Source organism: Vidua macroura, chromosome 2, assembly GCF_024509145.1.
Source record: "Vidua macroura isolate BioBank_ID:100142 chromosome 2, ASM2450914v1, whole genome shotgun sequence".
NCBI classification, from domain to species: domain Eukaryota; kingdom Metazoa; phylum Chordata; class Aves; order Passeriformes; family Viduidae; genus Vidua; species Vidua macroura.
In genome coordinates this window covers 81,205,190-81,222,446 of record NC_071572.1, presented here as the reverse complement: position 1 = coordinate 81,222,446, position 17,257 = coordinate 81,205,190, and the positions used below count along the sequence as shown (strand labels likewise).

At 36.9% G+C, this 17,257-nt stretch overlaps 1 protein-coding gene across 3 annotated transcripts in view; it reads left to right on the top strand.

Annotated features, from left to right (window-relative positions):
* The first annotated feature begins 4,329 nt into the window (after window positions 1–4,329).
* Window positions 4,330–17,257, top strand: part of GRM5 (glutamate metabotropic receptor 5) — a 229,437-nt gene continuing 216,509 nt past the window's right edge. For all 3 annotated transcript variants that reach the window (XM_053971399.1, XM_053971398.1, XM_053971397.1), the window contains exon 1: window positions 4,330–5,008. In XM_053971399.1, the coding sequence (XP_053827374.1) occupies window positions 4,330–5,008 (679 nt within the window). The remainder of the gene's footprint in view (window positions 5,009–17,257) is intronic.

Sequence of the window (17,257 nt, the reverse complement as noted above, 5' to 3'; positions counted from 1 at the left end):
TAAACCTCAACATGAAGTAGCTGGAACTTTGCCCTAAGGGAACAGTTGAGAATTTCTCCTGACAGAGTCTGGCATGAAGTTTATACTACCAGGGAGAACAGAGGTCACAGGCACATGTTGAGTGCTTCATCAGATCTGTGTCTTCAGTCATCTGGATAGTATGCAAACTTTTGTCTAGAGCAAGACTGAACAAAGGACAGATAGGCGGTGTAATTTTTCTGTCCCACGTCTTCTGCAATTGCTCCAAGCCTCAGGTTAGTGTACCAGAAGACTGAGACCAAAGTGTCCTCTATTGTTAAAGCATGTGACTTCAGGATAAGTTTATAGTTAGATCCATAAAAGAAATAAGCAAGAAATATTGACACACCAGTAATTAAGTACCTGATTCCATTTTACTTATGGTTCTGTCAATTTGGAATAAGTCCATTGATGATGAAGAAATTGAACAGTGAGAAAAATAAATGTGGCCATAAGTTCTGTGCATGTTGTCCATCAATGAGAACAAAACAGATAAATTATTAACTGGGAAACAATTCCCACTACTTTGTTCATGCACTCAGGAGTTCACTGTCTTTGAAAGTGCTGATACCTCTGTTCTCAATCTGAGGGCATGTCAAATTCCCTTTAGGATTGTTTCTAACAAATTAAAGAAGAGTTATATTTAAGCTTATGAAATTTTACTTAATTTTGTTTCAGTACTCATCCTGCTTGTAATAATATGCTGCCTGTAGTAAGAGAGAATTGTAATCAAAATGTGGAGGGACTTGTATGTGATTCTTCTGGGAGAGAAGCACAGTGAAATTGTATATTTGAATAGTTCCCTTGGCCATCTTCTCTTCAGGAAGACATTCACCAGGAAATATAATTAGTGTGCTTAGTCCAGCAGCTCTCTGCTCAACCATTTTGCCTGAAATAGGATTTGTTACCTGATTATTCTCAGGATATCTTCTAATGGCATGGCCAGATGTGCCCAGGAGAAGGATGACAGGCAATTAACATAAATTGAAACACCAAAAATTCTGTTTAAATATATATATAAAGAATATTTTTTTACTGTGACTGTGGTCAAACAGGTTGCCCAAAAAAGTTGTTGCGTTTCCATCTTCAGAGATATTAACAACGTGACTGGACATGAAAGAGATATTAAGAACCTGACTGGACATAAAACTAAGAAATCAGTTTTAATTAAACTTACTGTAATTAGAGGGAATGGACCACAAAACTTGCTGAATAACTGCCTTTCCACCTCAACCATTCATTCTGTTCTTAAGTTTATGAGTGAAAGACTGGAGAACCAAATCTCTATTATGCAATGCAAATACATTGAAATATTTGTCAATATAAATTCCAAGTTGTTTCATTACATTGTGAAAATATTGACTTCAGGTTCTTTGGATGTGAATCCTAAGCCCAATGCTATAAAACAGAAGCAGTGTTCTCAGTGTAATTAGGAATGTTTTAAGTCCCAAGTAAACTGACCTTAGCTTTAATATAGAGAAGACAGTTCATTAATTGTAGAGCACCTGCAGCCTGCGTCTGGCCCCTTCTTTCCTCTTGGATGCCATGGAGGGGAAAGATTTTACTGCTTTCAGAAATAGGAATCCCCTAGCTATGGCATATCCTAATATTGTGGAACCAGAAATATAAAGGAGACTTTCAGCTTTGCCTCATTCTTTACCCTGTAATTTATACTGATAGACACAACTGTAAGCAGAGAAGAGTAAACAGCTGTTCTTTGGAGGGAAGGAGATAAAAATGGCCTTCCTTTCCTCTCTTTCTCATATATCCTGTAGGGAAATTTTTAATCTATAGACGCAAAAAATCTGGTGAATATGTGTTGCAGAATTGAAATGGTGGATTGGATTTTTTTTGCACCACAAGCTCACCCCAAGACCCTGAACTCTCTCTATTTGCACATCTGCAGATTCAAAGGCAGGTAGGTTATAAAAAGGCATTTAATTGTATATCCAGTTACAGTGTGCAGCAGAGCTGGCACTTGTCTATATATACTTGTGTTCTGGATATGTAGCCCTAATTTGAGAAGTTCAGAAAAATAAGCATCCTTGGTGTTAAGTAACAGAGTAGTATTTCTGTTCAAATGTTAGTAAGTTTATAAATAATTAATATTTTTTAAAGTCATAATGCATTCAATTAATTAAAGGTATAGGAATTTAACAGCTGTGATCTTGTACAAGGTTATCCCCTGTAGTTCATCCTTTTGACTGTTTCAAATTATATGCTACCAACTTGAGAGTGATGGAACAAATAATTGCAAGACATAAGCAATAGTGATAGTCTGTAATTAGGGACTAATTAACCTGAACTGAACTACTGTTATTCCTTAGAGGCAAAGGGTTGCAGTATTGATAAGCCAAATCTTTATAGAATAAAAAAAACCCAAACCTTCTTGAAGTGTTTTACAGTTATCTGAACATTATTTTATTATTAGCACTTTATATTACTAAAATTAATATTACATGAACTTATTAATATGGAAATTAACATTTGAATATTATATTAAATGTTTCCTCTTTTTAAGAATTTGCATTTTATTTGGGAATACTCACTCAAACTCACTCACTCCTCTGTGAAAATAATTTATAATTTATACATCTAGGTAAAATAATACAGAAAGCCTAGCATCAAGCAGAAGAATATTTTTATATTTGTGTATCTCATCTTCAGAATTAGGAAGAGTTTCACTGTGTTACTATACTGAACAAACTAGCTGTGAGGAGTAAATCCAAGATTAAAATCCTGTGAGATTTTCAACTCAAAGAAACAGAGGTAGATTTTCTATTGCAATGGTTTCTTTCACTTTACAATATGTAGGCCCTGTTAGAGTCATTGTTAATGGATTAGAAGTGATTGGTGATGTCTGAAATTTATGATTTTTTTTTTTATTGCATCAAAAGATTTACATCACTAAAACAGATTGGAAACTTCTCCAGAATTTTGCAGTTGTTTTGTTAAAAATTAAATTGAGCATATTGGTTCACTATGTAGCTCAGAATCTTAGATTTAAAAGCCCACTTACCTTTCTGTACTACCAATGTATTCACTGGTAGGTGAGATGGTATTAATATGCTCAGGGATCAAGACCTGGCAAACAACTGTTTAAGCACTATATTTGAAAGAGGAAACCTTCTGCTGCAAATCCACTGCTAGGTGCAGAGCATTTTCAAGTACAGTTTCTAGTTAGGTTAACCACAACCCACGATGTGAAGTATTTGCTGATTTGTTTATTTATATATTTATCCTTCAGTAATAGTAAAGATGAGCGCAGATTGCATTGCAATCTATTGGTAAATGTAGCTGATCAAATATTTCGGGGATTAGTACATTTGTACAGTCTTTGTGTTGACTTCTTGATACCAGTGGAGTCTGTAGGGTTGTGTAAAGTATAAGGATTTTTCAAATTGCTTTTTGATGATTTTTGAAGTAAGGATGTTAAAAGGTGAAAATAATTTCATTGCTTTGCTCTTTTAGAATTATTTTTTTCTTTGCTTAAAACAAATATAAATATTAATAACAAAATCAGTTTTCTTAATCTTGTTTAAAAGCAACTTATTTAATGTTGCATCTTGTAAAATAAAAACAGATTTATACATTCTTCATTCCTTAGAATAGCAGCTTTGTGTGTCAACAGCAGTTTCCTAGTGCTGGAATGGATAGTAGAGTGCTGTCCAGGGTACATTAGAGTGGCATATGTGTATTAGAGATACAGAAAGTGTCTGAAATTAAAGGGAGTTGTTTTCGAAGACACCTATTAGAAATGGCAGCACACCTTTCTTCTGTAGAACTAAATACTTTCCAGTCTTTTGTGCATTTGAAAATATTTCCCCAAAGAATTTTTAAACGATTGTCAAAAAGAAAGATGTTGATTTAAACCAGCAGAAGTACAAACCTAAGATTGTGAAACTCTCAAGTGAGATAAAGTTTTCCAGCTTGAAAATTATGAAAGCAAGCATAAGCAGTAGAAATGTATTATAGGCATTGATCTCTGTAGAAATAGGTGGAATTTTAGACAAGATTATAAGATATTGTATCTTAATATATAAGATTATATCTATTGCTGACTTTATAAATAATTTTAAAGATCTTTCTCTTATTTATTAATTTTTGAAGGGTATGAGAATTATGACCTCATGTGCAGCTCTGCATAGCTATCCACTTGGAGATGATGGTGACTCCTTAGAGAACAGATGCCAACTCCTGGTTAACAATCAGTATAGTGCTCCTTCTATTCAGAAGATTTGATAACTGCTTTTCATCAGCTCTCCAACATTTTTCCATCATGTTGTCTCTACCAGCCTAAAAGTTCCTAAAATGGTCCTTTTGCTGTTCCTTGCAATCCTGCTGTTGAAGGAAGATGTCTGCGGGAACTTTGGGCTTTTGGTTTCAGCACAGGCAAATGAGCGAAGAGTGGTTGCACACATGCCTGGTGATATTATCATTGGAGCTCTATTCTCTGTCCATCACCAACCAACTGTTGACAAAGTCCATGAGAGGAAATGTGGAGAGGTAAGAGAGCAGTATGGTATTCAGAGAGTGGAGGCAATGCTACATACCCTTGACAGAATTAATTTGGACCCCACACTGTTGCCAAATATAACATTAGGATGTGAAATAAGGGACTCCTGCTGGCATTCTGCTGTGGCTCTTGAGCAGAGCATTGAGTTTATAAGGGACTCTCTTATTTCTTCGGAAGAAGAGGAAGGGATGGTGCGATGTGTGGATGGATCATCATCGTCTTTCCGCTCCAAGAAACCCATTGTTGGTGTCATTGGGCCTGGCTCCAGCTCTGTTGCTATCCAGGTCCAGAACTTGTTGCAGCTTTTCAATATACCTCAGATTGCTTATTCTGCCACAAGCATGGACCTAAGCGACAAAACTCTGTTCAAGTATTTTATGAGAGTGGTGCCATCTGACGCACAGCAAGCAAAGGCGATGGTGGACATCGTCAAACGCTATAACTGGACCTATGTTTCCGCTGTACATACCGAAGGTAAGAGGTTGCTTTTTACCACATAAAAATGCCTTTGAAATACTCTGATGTGGACTAATTGATGCATGATGATAGTTTAATGTTGTTGGATTTTTACCAGTCAGCTGTCAACAGTATAGACTTTTGCTTAATAATAACTTTACATTCTCTGTGGGTCTGAAGTAGCATCATGTTGTCAATGGCTGAAAACAAATTTTGAAACATAAGATGGTGCATGCTCTAGGGCCACTCACTGGTAAAAGTGCTTGATCTGGAGTCTCTAAATTTAATTTATTTTAGTTAACATTTATTTTTCTTTATCTGCGAATCAATGAATTTATGTAGAGTAATAATTATGACTGTTTTAGAATCAATGGGTAGTGAGAAAGCATCTGGTTTTCATAGTGCAGATGAGAGCTAAATCATCATTTGAAACTGTAGCTGAGTCAGAATGTGTTCCAGTTTATTGTCTGAGCCACAGGTAATAGAAAACACACAATTCTGGCTAATATTTGAATGCAAATTGTCCCAGCTCCTCAAGATCAGATATCTTTTCATCCTTTTTACAGTAGTCCATAGAGTATTGCACCATTTCTTCCTCTCTCTATGGGCATTGGTTTTGGGAGAGAGCAAGGGAAGTTTCCTTGAATTTCCTCACACATTTATGCTCCATCAGGTGTCTAGAAAATCAGAACTGTGTACTAAATTGCTTTACTCTTTTTATTTATTTGACATAGAGCTTAAGCCTTTTATCCAGCATTCAGAAGAGTATGTGATTAAAGGAAAATGCTACGGAAAAGTGCACTTGATTTCATTATTCCTTTTACTGATAGAATTGAGTTCATCTTGCTAGAATTGACTAGAATTTGATACTGTCTTAAGAGCAAGCTTCATCAGCCCCTGCCTAATGACATCCTCATTTAAGGACTTTTACAGAATTAAATTCTGTGATGAGTTTTAGGACCTCACCACTTTGCCTCTGTTCAAATAGACAGATGCTGAATGGCAGGCTTAGAATACAAATGGAGAATTAAAAATTTTAAGAGACTGAGTAGTGGTGGTGACGTTGCTGAACAGTGGCAGATGCTGCTGGCTTTATTACAACCAATAGAGAGCAGATTGCCCTTCCCACACACTGAATATGTTTCTCTGGCAGGCTTTATACTATTCAAAGCCCCTTCTGAGGAGATGCTGGTCCAATGGTATAATATTGAGATCTCTTTCCTCCTACAGATGTGCAGAGAACTTATTCTGCAGCATTAAAAAAAAAAGTTAGAATTTGCATGCAGATTGTTGCAACCACATTTCCATCATGATAGTGAGAGCTGGTAAATAGCTGAAGCCTCTTTTGTATGGGGATGCATGAATACAGTAAGAGTTTAATATAAAATTTCAGTTTTCAAAACAGTGTAAAAATCACTCTATGTGACATCATGTAGTGAGGGTATTCTGTACCAGCTGATGCCTTTGGCATGGTTAGGTGTGCAGCCTTCCCTCCATAAATATGTATGAATAATCTCATGGTCAAAAATAATGTTACTAACAATAGCATAAGATTTTATATTCTGACTACTTTTAATGACTTATCTAGTTTTTGCAATGACCAACTTTCATACCTCTTATTGAGATGGGATGTTTTATATTCAGTGTGGGAATAGTCATGCTTATATCAAAGTCTGATTCTTCAGAGTGAAAATTTGTACTTTTTCCACTTTCTGAGGACACTCTTTAGAGCAGATGGTAGCATATGGCACGTTAATCTTATGGCAGAGGAACTTTGTACTGTGCGTTGGAAAAATGGAAATAGGGACACAACGGCTGGAGTGGGATATAGATACTATGGGCAAGATGAGAAGTCAATGAGGAAAGAGCTGAATGTGAAGGCGAAAAACAATATTATATATGTAGTACAACATGTGCCTGTTTCTGCCATTGTTAAAGTGGATATGGTAAGTGGAACACTGTTAAAACCTGAGGCCTCCTTCATAGCATATTTACAGCAATATAATTTTGGACTTCAGTGAAAGAGCATTAAACTTGGGTGAACCTTATGGTCCTATCATCTAGTTGCATAATCTGGTAAGGATGATGAATAGACTCTCCAGGTAAATAACATCAAAAGTTTTATTACAATAGAATATATGTATTTATGATGGAATAGAAAAATACTAGCTGATCAAGGTACTTTTTTGAAATGTGACAATGTCTGATGTTTAGGACAATTTCCAAAGACTATGTCACATGTTAACCCTTGCATTTTTTTTAAACCACCTTTAAAAAACCCTACACATGCATGCCAAAGAAAAGGAAATGAGTAAATAACCAAAAGACAGATTATTTATTTATTTATGCTGCAATTATTTTTCATTTTACTGTGGTATCTTGTAATATAACATTCCAAATATCCCACTCAACTCAGTGTCCTACATTCACAGGTATTATTTCAAAACAGAAAAAAAATTGTTGAATTCTGTTCCTTGCAATTTTTATTGATGTAGGATTTTAGAAGATCCCGTAGAAGGTAGTCCTTCTTTTCACACATAGAAGGTAGTTCTTGTCAGCTTAATTAATTATCTTTAGCTAATTTTTATTCAGTAACTAGTTTATTAACCAGAGTCTTCTGATCTTTATGATTATATTCTGATCAATAGGATCTTTGGCTTCTGTGAATGATTTCCATGGAGAGGGAGGATCTCCTCCAAAGCTGGATGGAGAGTAAAAAAGAGGCATGAAAAGCCTGTTTCATTTCTTTGGCAGTCCCATGAGCAGATAAATTTATAGGTCTCTTTTTGGTCTAGTGTAAGAAAAGACTGGCATACATCAACAGTTTCATAATAGAAAGCTTCTTGTTTGAATCTCTCCTTATAAACTTAATAATTATCTTTGTCTACAGTGGATTGATGTTTTGGAAGGTTGATCTGAAGTTGGTTAAATCCTTACTGAAGACTTCCAGATTTAAAATACACAAAAAATGTCAAAAGATTCTTGTAAACTTTGCTCCTTTGACATTTAGCATTACAAATTAAACTAGGTGATGCCTCTAGGTTACTTTTACCTCTAAAAGTAAATTTTTTTCCTAAAAATGGGAAGATAGCAAGGATGGCTGTCTGGGTAGCTCTTTTAATTTTGAGGAGGAAGGTTCTTCAATCCCTTCAATAGAAAATGTGAGCAGCAAATGAATGATGTTTCTCATAAAAAAAATAAGTCATCTTCACTTTCTGTAGTGTATTTTACATAGGCAAATCAGAAATATTTGCAAGTCTTAGTCTTGGGTTGTAACTCTTTCTTGGCTCTGTCAGGAATCATTATCACCATCTTCCCCCACTCCAGCTCTTCCTTACATTGAATTGCTTGTGGGGCTCTACTCTGAACCAATCTGCCTTTAAAATAAAACCTTTCCATGCACAATGAGGACTGTTTTTCAAAAAGCCGTATCAGGTCTGAGGTTCAGTCCATGCTGTGGCCCCATGAACAGACAAGTTAGGAGTGCATGGCAGGGAGCTAGGAGTGAGCAGGAATGAGGGAAACTGGGACGTGAAACTCCTTGTACTAAGGACCTATCACTCCAAGCCTGAAGCAACTGCCTCAAAATTTATGGATTACTACAATAGGCATGCCAGGGTGTACTGGAGTTCCTACTGGTCCAACTCTTTCAGCTGATTTTACAGATTTTTTTTTTCCACTTCTGTGATAGGAGCATAGCTTAAACAAACTTTCCTTAAAATTAAACCAACATTCATTTCTTAAACCAACTTCACAGACAGCAAGTCAATAATGCAGCCAAGAACTCTGTGTGCTTCTGTCTGAGGAAAATTAGCACAGCAGAGAGAAGGCCCCTAATTTAGTCTCTCAGTCTTGCAAGAATGTTTGAGATCCTTTTTAGCTCATGTAACTGTTGCCCACCTCTGTGGAAAGCAATGCTCACAGGAAGGCATAGAGAGGGAAATTTGTGTGTGTATTTTTGGGTGATGATGTTTGGCATGCAGGCGGGCCATGCAGCTCATGCACCGTGGGGATTTTTCTCAGCCTTTTCTTGCTTAACCACTTGACACCACAGTTAATCTGGAAGAGGCTGGCTGGCTTCCGAAAGAGACAGAGTTGCCTATTTACCTTATTTCTCATATGAAAGCATTCCTTGGTCTTTTTGAAAGATCAAAGAAAAATATGTGCAATTTTCTTTTCTCCAGTCACTGAGGTTTTGAAGCCTCATTCTGAAAGCCAGTTTGAACTCAGTACCCTCCTGTTAAGCAGACTGACATTTGGACCAGACCTTCCTGCTCAGAAACAAGATCAATCCCTGAGAATCTCTGCTTAAAATTTGCCTCAAGTCAAATGAACTAATAACTAGAAAGGCAATTTTCATTGCCATTGGGAACCATTTATTTTCCTGCACTGAATGGGGTGAAGAGGTGATGTATGCTAGAAAAATAGAACTGGACAGGGGTACAATTGAAACACAATAAGCCAAATATATTTGGGATGGCAAGGGAGAAATTTATTCTGGTTATGTACAAGGTGTAATTTGCTTTTGAAGGCAGCCTTAAGAAATAAGACAGTTTGTTGACATTTTCTTCAGGCAGCTCTGCAGGTAAACATTGAATGAAACTCACCCTTGAAGTCCTCCATGTTTAACTTTGCTTAATTTAAATTAATCATAAGTGCATATAAAGAGGTGTTTCACATTCATTTTCTTGGGATGTAATCTGGCAAGCATAACAAAAGCAGGCCTCTTTTTCCCTGCACATAAAGGTTATGTCACACAGTTCCTTTCATTTTTGTTCAAATATGTCTGGTTAAAAGGTTATTTTTGCCCCCATCATTTGCTCCCAAATAAAAAGCTAAATCAAAATTATTCATAGTCTGTGAGAGTAGGATGAATAAATGAATGAAAGAATTGCAACAAGTTGATGTTAAACCAGTTGCCTGGAAAAAAACTGTACTTATATGAGGTCTTTCCTTCAGATTTTTCTCCTTTAGAGACAACAATTGTATCATAGTCAAAAATATTATTTGCTTTTCACAAAGTAATACAATTGAAATCTGGGTTAATTTAATTTGAAGCAGAGGTGATATTTTTTTCATGCTTTATATGCAGAAAAAACCCATGTTGAAATAATATGCCATGAATGTCTGCGGTTTTGCATTCTTCTCCCTGGTCCGGGCTAAGGGCGCTGCTTCTCAGCCAGACTGGGGTCGGTGAGTGGTCCAGGTGCTCTGGCTTAGCGCACCGGTGTGGGCTGGCCACTCTCTGTAACCGATGCTGGGATGAGGTAAAGAGGTGAAGGAGGCACACCCTGTCCTTGCGGTTGGCTGTAGAAGGTTTTATTGCTGCACGGAGCTGCGATGGAGAGCAGCGACCGCTCCCTAGCGCAGCATAGACAAGATGGCAGCAAACAAAGGAACGCATGGGGTTTTATAGGGGGTGGACAGACACAGGCAGAAACCCCCCTCGCCCAATGGGGACAGGCAACGTGGGAGTGACGTAGACTGTGGCAACCAATGGGGACATGACAGGGGTGCGTACAGGGTTCCAGGATGAACAGGGACACGGGGATGGGGTAACAGACACAGAACTCTCAAGAATGGACAGGGGGGTGGCCACAAGACTGACATGGGGATGCTCCAATGGTAAGTGACCCAGAGCGAACCACCGCGGGGGGAACATGGGCATACACGGGGGTATACAGAACCGGCTAACTAACATTTATCAGAACGCCTAACTAAACTAACCTGGGATGCAATAAATGTCTGTGCTAGTCCATGAAAATATTTTCATTTGCAGCCAAAATCTATTTCTAAAAATCTATTTCTGAAAATTGAAGAATTTCCTGTATAAAGACTGGAGAGTATCCTATTCAATGTTTAATTTTTGCTATTGGGTAAAACTAATTATGTGTTTGGAGTTTTCTGAAATTACTTTTAAACTGTTTCAGACATAAATTTTGAGATCAGAATTATCATAATTTGATATTCTCTTAATCATATTAATATCCTAGAAAAACTGAAAAATATCTCTCATCTGAAAGAAAATATGGGGGAAAAAATACCCAGTTCAAATTCCAGTCCTATCCAGTTGCTTGCTGATTTTAATTAAATATTGACATCTGAAAGAGGTAGCTGTTTTCTGGACTAATTTAAATAGTTGTCCTAGTATCCCAATTGTGAAAAGGGAGCAAATGCTCTCTGCCAGCTGGGAATACTGAGACAGAAAAGTGGAGTAACTTTGAGTTAATGTTTGTGTTGCTCTGCAGTGAGTGACAGCCCAGACAATACTTTAACACTGCTCTTAGGCTGCTCAGGCCAGACATACCTGCTGTGAAGGATCTTGACTGACAGAAAAATATTAAGTGAGGGGTATACTCTGCATTCTGTGAGTGTAACAGGGATGAAAATTCTTAGGGAAAATACCATGAGACTGCAAAAGGAATACGAGCTAGGAGGTGTGCTATTCTAAACCTTAAAAAGAAAAATAATTTTTAAATGAATGATGGAAGGTGGATTTAGCTAAGAGTAGGTAATTTGGGTTGTCAAAATGTCACTTTGCTTCTTTTGTTTAGGGACTGTTTAAATGTCACTTTTTCAGCCACTTAGACTCTACAGTAACTCAATGAAAGTTTCAGTGTCATGAAACTTGCCTTCACTGAGAAGAAACAATAAGAGTCCAGCAACCTCCAGCTTCATCTTCCTTTTTTCCACTGCTCAAGGCCTGGAAATAGCCCAGTTACTGTCCACATGCCCAGGTTGCACCTCTTCAATCAGAGAAGGATCTATAAAGTTGATGAGGTTTGGAAATCTTTCAGAAAACAAAGTTTCACTGCAGAGTACTTACTGGGTCAGAGCAGTTTTATCAAAGATGGTTCTTCTAATGTGTGTTATCAGATACCTAAGGGTAGTGGCAGTGATTCCTTTTCTGTATCCCTCATTGATATTTTGTATTTGAGATTAAAAAGTACATGCTATAGACCTGGTTGGAAAACAGATATTTCATGCAATTAAAACAAATACATTTCCTGAAGTAATTCAAGTCAGAATTCAAAGGTAAAATAACAACATTTTTTAGTGAAGAAAAACTCAAAAAAATTTAGAATTTGGTCAAAATAAACTGCTTGGCAGGTTTATATTGAATTGATAAAAGATAACTTGATAAATCAAATAAGAGCTTTGTTCTAAACTGTGTTCACTTTTAATTTCTTTTCACAGATATTAACATTCCTTAACAGTTTTGGCAAAAGGCTTTTTATTCACGAAAGAGCTTGAAGTTTCCCTTACATCCCATTTTATTTAGCATGTGTCTTGTGTTGCCAATCCTGTATACAAATTAAATATCTTTATATATATTGAAACGTATCCAAAATGAATCCAATAGTTAAGGATTAGTGTCCCATTATTCACTATTTGTAAACATTTGTGGTACTTCCGAATCTTTGTTCCTTATTCTTCAAAGTGTATATTTTTCTTTTTTCATGTATGTTACCTAGTGGCAGGAAATTTAAATCATTAATTTGTTAAGTAATTTTTCATAGATTTTAAGGTTAAAACTAAATTTTGATATATGAAAAAAAAACAAATCACAAAACCAAAAAACTCCTAAAGCATTGTTTCATATTTATTGAAATAGATTCTGTTATTGAGAATTCAGGGGTGATCGGAACACTGTTGAGATGGGACCCAGAAACAAGGGGAGAGAGAGAGAAAAAACTATCCAACACCATTGGAAGGACTAGGATTAGAAAACACTTTTCAGAATGTTAGTTTAAGACCACAGGTAGGAAAAGACTACAAGAAACTAGGATTTAATTTCCTACAGAAACAAGGAAAAAAGAGGATGTCCTGAGCTTGTCAGTATCTTTATACATCAAAACCATATCGTAGGCAGCTTAATAGTACAGGAATTAAATCAATGATGCTTCAAAATTTGAAAATTTCTGTGCATTTAAGGAGCAGAATAGATATTTACATTGGTCCATACATGAAGAACATTTCCTGTGCCTATGAGAGCTAATTTGAGATTTCTTTGAAAGCCAAGAAAGGGCAAAGGGCTTGTGCTGGATCTTTTAAACTTTTCCGCCTTCCCTAAGGCAGTTCTGACTAGCTGATACTTGAATCATGCAGGAGACAATGATCTTGGAGGTGAGCCAAAAATTATATATTTACTTTAATTTAGTTTGAAAGCCACTGGAGAGAGAATAATGTTGCATCCATCTTACTAAAATCTGATTGCAGGCTCATGATATGGAGGCAGCCCATGCTGTAATGCATGGTGTTTATATAATTATATGTGTATACATTAAAGGAGTGATTGGGAAGGTTGTTAACAGAACAGTTGCCATCTACCTTGGCAACTGAATTTGCAGACAATATTCTTCATAAATCATTGCCTTGTTTTTAAATGAACATAATGAGTTCATAATTCTGAATATACTGACTGGAAAATAATGTATATAAGATTTCCTTTAACTGAGGGGTTTGATTTTTTTGTTCTGGAAGTCTGACAACATTTATGGCTGGCCAGATACATGGTCCAGGTGATATATGTGAAAGCCTCCATATAAATTCAATTACATTGTCAAAGGGCAAACAAACAATGTATGGGGAATGGCTTTTCTCAAAGTGCAATATATACTTGAAGAATTGCAAAGATCATATCTGGGGTGGAGGGTAAACCATCACACTGAATGAGTCCCATGGCCAAAATCCAACCTAACTGCTGAGAACAGTGGAAGGATGAGGAAAATTCCTCCAGAGACTGTTCCTCAGTCTATTGTGATCTAGTCAGATGTTTCCTATTTGTCTTTAACTAGGATTACATGTTTTGTTTGTACATTTTCCTCTTGAGATACATTTCTTCTAACTTCCTAGTTGGCATTACAGGGGGTAGGAGGAAGAATAGAGGTATTACTGCCAAAACAGAGGTGCAAAAAAATAGTGAGAGGACTGTGATAAGGATCTAGGAAATTTCAGTGAAGATAGATACAACAGCCAATTCAGTTGTCCAAGACTGAGATTCTGGAGGATATAAGGCAAGCATATATAAACTACGGTTGATCACACATGGCCAAATCACAGAACATGTTCACCCTTCCCAGGTTTGAATTTATGTAAATCTGTTCTCCATATCTTATTTCTGCTGTGTAGGATAGGTAATGAAATGACAGCTAGTTATTAGTAGTTATCACTTAGGCTAAAACATATTGTTTATGAAGATACACACGGAGCATCTTCACCTTAGGACCTCATGTAGAGACAGAGTTGATTTCACTATCAGGTAGCCTGTTCACGCTGTGAATTACTCATTCTTCAAATTAAATAACCAGCTGTTTTCTCCAACCTATAGCCCTTTATTATGATATTTTTTTCCCGGGAAAACCTTCTCTTCCCAGGCATTTTTCTAATCTTTATTTTGGTGAAACCAAAGAGCTCTACTTCTCCTGTCACTTCTGTAAAGTGGCTTTTCCAGGTGCTGAGTTTTTCTTATAGTCCTTGTATAAATCTTTCCAGTTTTGTCAAATTCATTTTTAAGAACATGTACCCTTTCTCTTAGGGAAATTGATATTCTATTTTCTTCATCTTGAAGTCAGGCACGACTTCAGCATACAAAGTGATATTTCTTACCTTATTAGCAAACCAATACCTGCTGGCCTGTAAATATATACTGCTGATTTTTCCCTTCACAGTTATCCTCCTCCCTCTTGTCATAACTTCTGCTTATCTGGCTTACTGTCTCACCATTGTCAAGGTTCAGTGGGTTTTTTTTAAACCCACTGCTGTTGCTTTTCTGATTGCATTAATTCTTTACTGTTACTCCTGGTTAGGATTGATTTTTTTTTGCTCTTATCCCTCCCTGGTCAAAATAAGATTACTGAGCAACTTCAGGTAGATAATTCCATAAATATGACAGGATGCACCGATTTGGAAATTTCTAAAACTTTTGGTTCATGTGACCCTGACTATCAATCAGCGCAGATTGAGCCCTGGATAAAATAAAGGCTATCAAAATTACACACTATTTTTAAAGTTCTTTCACCTAGAGAAGACGTAGTCCAGATGTATCCCAAAGTTCAGGTTTAAGGTCCATATTCTCTTTTTAAAATATATTATTCTAACTAGATATATTTTTCAACAAGTCTACATTCTTAAAGCTTAGTGTATTTCAGTGTCTAAATTTGCAGATTTGGCATTTAGTGAAAAATAGGACATTTTTTCACATGCAAGCAAAGCATTGAAGCTGAAAGATAAACTGAAAATCTTCCTCTATTTTATGTTCAACAGGCTTTATATACAACTTCAGCCTCAATTACGTTAGGATTGAGTTCTTGAACACAATACCTGTTGCACTTGAATAATTCAACACCATCAGGTTGCTTTGAACATGGTTCTTGTAAGCAAGAGGAGTGAGCAGTCAGGGAGGATGTGGACATGCTCTTGGGGGTGTTCCTTTACTTGCAGAAAAAATTGTCAGTGTCTGTGATCTGAGAGCACTGCTGAACAGGCAGCAGACCTGCATCCTGACAGCAAATGAGTGAAGCTATATTTAAGCATGAAAAAGGAGCAAAACTCCTTTCCCATTACAAACTTTGGAAGTTTGGAAGATTGACATAGCTCCTCTGGAAAAAAGGAAGAGAACATTAGAAACATGGGAAAATCAACTTTGGAAGTTTGGAATGGGAGCTTATATCTCTGTTGATGGAGAAAAAACAGTGAGACCATCTCCTTTCCCGTTTCCATGAGAGCTTTGCATCTCAGAGAATAATTTTATCATAGGTTTTCAAAAAAATCCAGGGAGGAAAATAAGTAAAAAACTTGCAGGTGCTGGTCATTTGGTTTTATGAGTAGAACAGAACTTCAGGTTGCATTTGATAGGTAAGTAGTTTTTCCTTTTTCTTCTATCTTTACCACATAAAAATACAGGACTCAAATCATTTTCACATTAACAGAAGCTTTCAAAAAGATTAGTATATGTGCCGAAAATAGAATTCTGAGAGAGTACATATTATCTTTTGAATATAAGCTTTTCATATATCTTCAATCATGGTTATATATAAAAATGGTTTCTTTGGTTTTTTTTCATTCTGGCAGCACTGTGGGATGTGAAGTTACCTTGCTCATTTTCATGCATATGCAAAAAGACAAGCAACTTGTCTGACCTATTTCATTTCCTAAAGGGAAAGTATGAGACAAAATCAAATTTAAGGGGTCTAAAAAAAATGTTAAAGTGAGGTCAGATGCTCTCTTTCCCTGGCTTAAATATCTGCCTTGAAAGACCACTGTACAGGGTATTTCAGTGCTCAGCTTCTTATTTTGGCACATTCATGCCTCCTGAAAAGAAAGTGATATGTAGACGGTCTGTGTCTTACTGGGTATGGAGCTGAAGATTTTGTTCACTGAGACAGATTTTCTATGGAGGACTTTTTTTTTTCTTTTAATCTAAAGGTATTTACACAAAGCATGTCTGTCATCACACTTAAATTGTTCAGAATAAAACATCTGGTGCAGCATGCATTCAGAGATCTCCACCTTATGGGTTTTGTATAGAAGACAGACTGCTGCAATGACTGGGATGAGCTAGGCACACAGTATCTTCTGATAAGCTACCTTAGACTCAACTGAGCTGTGTAAGCTTTATAGTTATACAAACATCCTGTCATGGAGTTTTATTGAGAAGTGAGAGTTGCTTGACCTGTAGATTTACTAATTGTCCATTTCCTCCAGCTTGTAGAGGAATGACATGCAAATAGGTCTGGCACAGGAGACAAAGTGCTGAGAAGAGACTAAGTCACTTGTGGTCAGATATGCCCACATCAGGCTATGGTGAGCCTCTCCAATTGCATGTGATGGCATGTTCATCACACTCAGCCACATTAGGAGAGGGAAGGTTGTTGTGTCCTATACTCTGTGCTGTGGACCGGCCTTTGCTGCTTGATTAACTTCTGTCTCTGTGGATGGAAACACAGTACTCTCTTATAGCCCCCTTCAAGAGTGACAGTCAAACCAAATCCCTCAAACCAGAAAAGTCAGCCTGAGAGTACAGACCATGGAGAGTAAGACAGTGGAGTGGCTACTGGAGAAGGGATTTTGGGATGGTTTATGTGGAAGTGAGATGCAGTTGCTTGCTCTTCTGGACTATCTCTGTGGCCCTGATGAAACTGCAAATTTCATGCCAGTGTCTTACAATGGAGAGACTGGTTCAAATACACATTTGGGCTGTATTGTTGCAGTATTGTTCTCCCAACTCATTAGTCCATTGGGAAGTATGGCATGGGGCACAACACT